At 42.1% G+C, this 8,804-nt stretch overlaps 1 protein-coding gene across 1 annotated transcript in view; it reads right to left on the bottom strand.

Moving 5' to 3' along the window:
- Positions 1-8,804, bottom strand: part of LOC138950952 (dTDP-glucose 4,6-dehydratase-like) — a 39,605-nt gene continuing 30,801 nt past the window's right edge. Inside the window, exon 11 of the mRNA XM_070322668.1 lies at positions 1-7,123. Within this exon, the coding sequence (XP_070178769.1) occupies positions 7,022-7,123 (102 nt within the window). The 3' untranslated portion in view covers positions 1-7,021. The remainder of the gene's footprint in view (positions 7,124-8,804) is intronic.

The following is an 8,804-nucleotide window of genomic DNA, read 5'->3' as shown; positions in this document are numbered from 1 at the left end:
GAGGCTTAATCTTCTTTATTTATTTTCTTCCAAGAAGAATAAGCCATAGAATCACTGACGAAAAAACCGGTAGAGATCCAGGAAACTGGAGCGTAGGCACTGACGATGTGTACACGTCGGCGAAAAGAGGTGAAGTGATAAGTGGCGCGCCCGCGTTGCCTGTGCCGCATTCCAGCTGACAGCGCTTGGCGCCAAGCACTGCTGGCGCCACCTGCAAAGGGCGGTCACTCTGGGGTATAACTCTAGTTTCACTTTCGTTTTCTTTCGGTAGTTAAGGGGCTATATGCAAAATAACATTGTGCTTGGTAAATCTAAATTAATCTTGTGGGACCAAAAGATATCACAAAAGAGTTCATTGGAAGCTCTGAACCATCATAACATCTTAAAATGTAAGCACTGGGGACCGTAGAACGTGTGTGTGGCGGGGGGGGGGGGGGGGGGGGGGGGGGGGAGTGATGTAGTCGTAGTGAATACATTGTAAATGTACATTATAATTCAGAGAGAAAATGAAACTGGCATTTATATTGGGACAACTCGTTTGGCACAAGAAGAATTGAATATTGAAGTAAGAAAACCTCTCTCATGATGTTCTACCAAAAGACAATCACCAAAAGCTGATTTTGAACAAAAAGCCAATGATACAATACACAGGCCTACATTTGATTATAGGCATAATGAGAACATTAAACCTCCGTTTTAATTTTATGAATTCCCAAACTTTTACAGATGATAAAATGTTGCAGGGTAAATCATATTTTTCATGTATATGGGCAATAAAAACAGAAGATTCATGAGGCAAATACTTGTTGAAACTGTACTGAACATTGATGGTAGAAACTCCTTCCTCATAGCTGGTGTGTGTGTGTGTGTGTGTTGACTGTAAATGTATACTACATTGGGTGTGCACGTTAAAGATCCCACGATTGACAAAAGGGTCTTTCCTGGCAAAATTGCTTAGGCACAGTTAATAATTGTCTACCATACCCGTGTGACTTGGAATAAGGCCGTGAAAGGTAAATATGCGCCGACATGGCTGCAATCTACTGGCCGTATAAAATTTCATCTCACACGGCATCACTGCAGAGCGCCTAGAACTGTACCCACGGAATATGCGCGATATAAGCCTCATTGATTGATTAAAGAAATTTGAGACAGAGATCAGAACACATACACACATTAGAAGAAATGACAGTAAATTTCACCATGAAAAATACAGAACTGCACATGCTTCAAACATGCACAGACTGCTAAAAGCATTGATTAAATTAATGGTTCCTTTGAATTTTTTTTACACTTATTATACCATTCTATACAAGTTTATTTTAACAAAGTAAAGAATAACAGTCTAAAATCACTTGGCTTAACAACAACAATGTAAAAGCAACAACAAACACGATATGTACATATAAAATTAAAAAATTCAGTACAGCTCTCATAAAGTAACAGTAAGTACAAGGGAATCACCAAGAAAAGAAATCCAAACCGAGCAAGGATAGACAAAAATCTTCCTGAAAAGGTATCCATCACAAAAATAACACAGGCAACCAGTCAATGGTTGTCTACTCCCATGAAATATGGGAAACCAAAATCAACCACCCTATTTAAAACAACTAATTCTCTGTTTCAATAGAGCACGGAAATAGGAAACAAGTGACTGTTTCTTCAACGGACAAATACAAAATCGAAGTTTTACCAATAAAATGAAACATTATTTACCCCTATTAAACCGGTTTTACAAAAGTGTGTGTGTGTGTCATAAATGTTTTTTGTGGGCAATGTATACAGTAATTAATACCAAAAGTATGTAAATATTCATCGGATTTGGCGCACAATAAAATCTACAAATAAAAAAAATTTGAAAAGAAAAAGAAAAACCTTGCTCACAACAGAGATGTGTAAAGCTACAGAGACAACATTTAGGACCATGAACCTGTTTGATTGTTCTGTCACTTTGTTCTGTGCGAATGTATGCATAGTCTAACTACAAAGGGGTTCCACTTAAGATTATTGCAAACTTCAAAATAAAATGTTCAAAAGGATACAAAATATGTACTCTATTGTGGGACTGTGTTTTCACCACTGAAAGGGTTCATGGTATAATACTCTGAACACAAATGTTACAAGCGTTGAGCAACAATTAGCGACCAAACAGGTTGTGGAAGACAAAATACAAACAGTACAGGTATGATGAGCAATGTTTAGCGTACAAATATGGAGGGAAAAGTCCAGTGGCACCTGCCACGTGAGGCCCTTCCAAGGAAAGGGCACCTCCTAAGAAAGAACACCTTCTGTCTTTTCTATGTTTACTACAGTGGAACCTCACTCTTAAGACCCCCGATTTAAGAATGACACCACCCCCCCCCCCCCCCATCACTTTTAGGATTGCTTTTTCACTGTAAATGAACAATTAAACACTCACCAATCCTTGACACCTGCTTTTCTCAGATTTTCATGTCTTAAAAGGGGGGTTCCACTGTATCTGGACCAAACTATACATGTCATGACATGTTCAATACACTGTTTGCTGGTCCCAAGGGTGTCCCTTCATGGCAGGTACCCCTGTGCAGACAACACAGACAGCTTAATGGAATGCTCACACTGGCACCAAGTCATCATCCCTCAGTCAGCCCACCATGGAAATTGCATTCTCTGCCAGCAAATGTTGGACACAGGAATGCACCGTCAAAGTTACAATCAGGCAACAGCAAGAATCCACATGGTCAGTAGGCTAAGACCCACAGAATTTCACAGCCTTCAACACCCCCCCCCCCCCTCCCCCCAAAAAAAGAAGAAGAAAAAAAAAAGACAACAAAAAAACAAAATCCAAGCCTTGACCTCATCAGGGGGAACTGAGGAGAAGCTGCTCCCAGGAAAGGAAACGCAGTCAGAATATCTTTGGTACATTATGAAGTTAATGTGTTTTGATGCATCCTTCTTAAAGGAATATTGTTACTTTCGTTAAAAAATAAAGCACAAGTACATGTACCATCTTTTGAAGCGAGTAGAATGACCCGACCCATCTCTGGTTTTGAAAATCTTTCAGTTTGGGCCGGCTGGATTTTTATGTCTCTTGGTTTTTTTAATGAGTGAGGCCAATAAAAGTCTGTGAGATCTGTGGGAGGCAATCATCATTTCTCAAAACTTCAAAACATGTTTCAAGAACTCATACAAATTGCTTTACATCTCAGCATTTGGACATCGGCTCTTGTGGTGTCTCCCAACCACCCAGTGGGAATCCAGAAAACTCTTCATGTTAGTTTTCAAAGCTAAACACATGTGTTGTGTTTGCTGTTAACACTTCACAGTTAACACATACCACTTCAAATGACACGGTTCTCAAGAAATACTTGCTGAAACATGCTAGTGAATGGGACAGAAGTCTACACAACCTTCATGTGATGACATTGCATACAATCAAAACAGAGTCCCCTTTCCTGGGGTAGAGTTTCCCAGGAACCCCTGTTCATATATGCATTCTGTTTTATTAATTCAGTGGCGCAATTTGGCTATTTTTGTGTTATTTTGATTCATACATAACAACTGTGTACATACAAATACAAGTGCACCAAGCACAGAGAAATGTTCATCTTCAGGTACCCTCAAATGCAGCTTTGCAAAAGGCAAGTTGCCTAGAGTCACACAAATCACAGAAAATACAAAACTTGCAAGCTATTTTTTGGTACACATTACATACATTATTACAAATGCACAACACTAAAAGACCAAATTGATGCCCAGTGGACTTCATCAAAGCAGAAATGACACAAAGTCAAGTAGGAGTATAACACTTTCAAATCTTCAAGTGAAGGGGTACAAATTATACTTCATGCAAACTTGCAGGCTTTAAAGCTATACTCCCCGCCAAATAATAACCGCCAAAAAATAACCACCAAAAACAGTGGCATAAATTGTTCGCCTCCCCAATACATTCATTTCTACAACATTAAAACTGGGAAAAAATTAAGCGCATGTGTACAAATCACGGCATGATTCTTTAAATAGTTGCTGAAATCATGTACATCATAAGCAATGATATATTACATTCAATCAGCATAAATGTGCACACCCTTTACCAGTGACATGACCAAGCATAGCTTGAAAAAAAAAGCAGAATCATTTTAACGAAATGAAACTTTGTCTTGCATGATGTACACAAAACATGCTTGTAACAGTCTGGAACTTCAGAGGGAATTAAACAAAAAAAGAGGTGATATGTATAAGAATAAAATGTTATTCCCATGCCTTATCCCCCTTCATGTGTACATGCAAACACAAGACCAAGTGCACACGGAAAAGATCCTGTAATCCATGTCAGAGTTTGGTGGGTTATGGAAACACGAAAAATTGCAAGCAAGCATGCATTCCCCGAAAGCGGCGTATGGCTGCCTAAATGGCCGGGTTAAAACGATCATACACGTAAAATCCCACTCGTGCACACACACAAAACTGTATGTGGGAGTTTCAGCCCATGAACGCAGAAGAAGAAGAAGAAACTTATACACAACAGCCTGTCTTGCTTCCCAGGCAGAGATGAATTGTAACTTGACAAATAATCGCCACTCTGCACAGGAAGCAGCCAGGATGTTCATGTTTGGAATGTGTTTAAGTTGAAGGATGCTCTGAACCCAGCCTGAACCCAGCCTGAACCCAGCCTGAACCCCATCTGTGCTTGTCAACATGATCACTTACATGAGAAGGATTGCACTTCTACATCGTCTTTTTTCTAACATTGTGAAAATAACAGACTGGTGTTTACAACAGTTTTTACCCTTGATGATATAATAAGACTGTCCTGCATTTGAACACTCTTTGCTTTCTCAACAGCAAAAAAGAACAGGTCTACATTAATCTTTTGTTACTGTAACCTTTTAAGAAATGACACTTGTTCCAATGTTCCAGTGTGTATGATGATTGTGAAGTCAATAAAATAATGACGGTAACCACAGGTCTGATTGTCCTTCACTTGTTCCTTCTCAAAAGGCCTTTCAATTCTCTGGCTGCCTTTGTTTGGGCAGAAAAGGCAGTAAAAGTATAAGTCCTACTGCAAGTTAAAAAAATACCACTCTTCACTAATACGGAGGAACACAAAAGGTTTGCTGAAGAAGGCAATGTCAAGTCACAAAGGCAGTGTCCACTGTTTGGCACATGACTCCCTCCTCCACACATTCAAGCTACCTCTACACAAATATGAAACATACACAAAATGTTCGCCTTGCTTCTTTACAAATGATTGCATTCATTTAGCTCTCGGTGATAATCTCATCACACACTTTGCCTTGGTCAACTCAAAATATGCGTTTCATTTCAATCATCTTCATTTAGTTCTGCACTAACCATAGTCATAGTTTTGCAAAGTAATTCCTGTGGAAAACAGCAAAATATTTCAACACCAATGCAAAATACACAAATAGTATAGATAAACTAGGGGTCAGTTACATGGGTTTGCTCAGCACTCAGAACTCTAGCTTAGTACAAGGATGACAGTGGTAGCCATGAGCGCTTCTGTTAAAGGATACAGCTTTTTGTCAGAGGATGCAAACGATAGAGGACACACAGGCACAGGTCGTAGTAAAAGTTTGTGTGTGTGTGTGTGTGTCTCAGACAAAGCACACCACCGCAATGCGCCTGTGGCCGTTATCACTGGCGTCCACTTGCAAAATAAACTAAGGGTCATAACTCTAGCAGAAGCGCTTATTGCCATAATGATAATCTTAACACTAAGCAAAATGCTTAGTGCTCATCAAGCTCATGCAACTTGCCCCCCTTCTAGGACAGGACAAACAAGATAACAGAGACTAGGGAGTCGCCTTGTTTAAAGACTGTAGGAAGATTATGGAATGAGCATTACACAAAGTTGAAATGTATCAATGTTAAGCACTCAGCTTCAATCAGGGTTGGAAGGTGTCAAGCTTGGACTATCGTTTTAAAGTGCTTCTGGGAAGACTGTAATGAGCTGAAAAGTAAATTTGCAGTTCATGTGTTATATACATAACGTGTGTGGCGTTTCTAGCTGCACACAGTGTGCTTCTCATCCTGAAGTGTTTTGTTTTCCCCAGTGTTCAATACTAGTCTTCATTTGTGAGGTGAAAAGTGAAGACACATTGCGTGTGATCTACCGTGTGTAGCGTTCCTACATGCACACAGTGTGCTTCTCATCCTGAAGTGTAAGCAAACGAGAAGAAGAAGAAGATCCTGACGTGTACAGTTTTCACCAGCATACAAAAACTAGTCTTCATTTGCGAGGTGAAAGTGAACTCACGTTGCCTGTGATATGGTGTTTCTAGTTACACACGGTATACTTCTGATGCTGGAGTGATTAGTTTTTGACCAGTGTATGATGTAAATGTTGTTTTGTGAGGCTGGTGTTCAGTGCGAAAATGGACGTCAAGTGTACGTCTAGTGTTGTAGCAGGGGCAGTCCTATTCAATGCGCAGTGCAAGGACTGGTGGTGGCACTGCATGGTGATGACGGCAACATGGCCACGCAAAGTGTGGCAAGTGGTTTGCAGTGTTGCGTGTGGTTGAAACACTGGGTGAGCCACAACAGGGAAGATCACAAGTGAGGTGCCAGAGGGGAGTCTAAAGAGAGAGGAGGGGGAGTGGGAAGGGAAGTGGGGAGGAGAGAGTGAAGAAAAAGGGAGGTGAGTCTATGGATGGAAGAGTCTTTAAAGTGAGGAGAGAGAGGAGGAGGGGAGAGGAGGAGGAGGCGTAGTTGTGTCTATGCAGAGGTGTGGAGATGGGATTCTTGGGTGGGGGAGTGGGTAGGGAATCTAAGGAGTTGGGGGGGGGGGGGGGGGTGTCTAGAAAGTTGCAAGGGGAGTATATGCGTCCGAGGGAGTCTTGAGAAAGGGGTGGAGGAGAGTAGTCGGGAGTCTAGGGAGTGGTTAGGGGTCTCGTTAGTGGCAAGTCTAGCATTAGATGGGTGGAGGAGTGGGTATGGGAGTCTAAGGTGTCTAAGGCGAGGGATGGAGACGTGGGGTGGGAAGTCTATGGACAGTGAGGGAGGGTGGCTGATGTCACTGTCAGTGTTCTTCATCCTCCTGGTCATCTGTGGGAGTGTACTGAAAGTCTCCTGTCAACAGACTCTTGGGGAAGAGACCCATCTGGATGTAGTCATCCAGAACCTGAAACAATCATTCAAACAATACATTTCAGGGACGGGATCGATAGCCATGCTAAATATGCTTGCTCTGTCAATTTAAACACATGAAATAGCCATTTTTGATGTCCAAATTATGGAATTTCTCAGGGTCCTGAATTTTCCTCCCAATAAGGTTTCTCAGTTCTACCCCATTCCCATCCCTCAAATTATTGGGCATCACATTTTCTATTTCATTGTACTTTCTGTGCGAGGTGAATCACACAGCTGATCTCTTTGCATTGGTAGTGACCTTGACGGGCGCAGTGGCGCAGTGGTAAGACGTCGGCCTCCTAATCGGGAGGTCGTGAGTTCGAATCCCGGTCGCTGCCGCCTGGTGGGTTAAGAGTGGAGATTTTTCCGATCTCCCAGGTCAACTTATGTGCAGACCTGCTAGTGACTTAACCCCCTTCGTGTGTACACGCAAGCACAAGACCAAGTGCGCACGGAAAAGATCCTGTAATCCATGTCAGAGTTCGGTGGGTTATAGAAACATGAAAATACCCAGCATGCCTCCCCCGAAATCGGCGTATGCTGCCTGAATGGCGGGGTAAAAACGGTCATACACGTAAAAATCCACTCGTGCTTAAAACATGAGTGAACGTGGGAGTCTAAGCCCATGAACGAAGAAGAAGAAGAAGAAGAAGAAGAAGAAGGTAGTGACCTTGCTCTCACTTACAAGTGTACAATCATGTTACCTATATTCTGCATTAGGCTCAGGGATTGATGAAGCTTGCAGTCAAGTTCCTCCTAAAAAAAAACATGAGCACTTCCGCTCTTTCCAGCATCACTTCAATGAGAAAAATGTAATCCCCTCTTTCATCTACATAGTTTGCTCCGTTTCTGCTACAGTGTCCAGGGGTAGTTCCACTGAATCCCATCTCAGCCTGCCTTGAGAAGCGTTATAGACGGCAATAATCAGACATGGGTAGTGGCCACTGAATCCCATCTCAGCCTGCCTTGAGAAGCGTTATAGACGGCAATAATCAGACATGGGTAGTGGCCACTGAATCCCATCTCAGCCTGCCTTGAGAAGCGTTATAGACGGCAATAATCAGACATGGGTAGTTCCACTGAATCCCATCTCAGCCTGCCTTGAGAAGCGTCATAGACGGCAATAATCAGACATGGGTAGTTCCACTGAATCCCATCTCAGCCTGCCTTGAGAAGCGTTATAGACGGCAATAATCAGACATGGGATGCCCATGTCCTGTGATTCAGCAAGCTATCCTAGCCTTCAGCCTGACATGCACTCTTTCTTCCTCAACCATGCACACGGTCCCCACAGTAACATTGAGGAGAACAAAAATCAAGGATAGTTCCATGAGTTTATTCCCATGAGTTTATTCCAGCAGAAGGAGATCTGACAAACTCCATGGACTTACACAAGTTGGTACAGTGGAACCCCCCTTTTAAGACCCCCCAATTTAAGACTCCCTCCCTTTTAAGACTTTGTTTTCTCAGACTTTCTGTTCATAACCTCTTTCAAATTACCCCCCCATTTTAAGACTCCCTCCTTTGTAGAGGATCTTTGTAAGACGCGGTTTTCTCAGATGTTTGGAGGTCTTAAAAGGGAGGTTCCACTGTAGTTGAAGCATGCCCTAAAAAAACTAATCATAATGTACTCATGATGCATCAATGTGAGAACAACAGGACCAGACACTGAC

Source organism: Littorina saxatilis, linkage group LG16 (genome assembly GCF_037325665.1).
Source record: "Littorina saxatilis isolate snail1 linkage group LG16, US_GU_Lsax_2.0, whole genome shotgun sequence".
Classification (NCBI taxonomy): domain Eukaryota; kingdom Metazoa; phylum Mollusca; class Gastropoda; order Littorinimorpha; family Littorinidae; genus Littorina; species Littorina saxatilis.
This window is presented reverse-complemented; position numbering and strand designations above follow the sequence as displayed.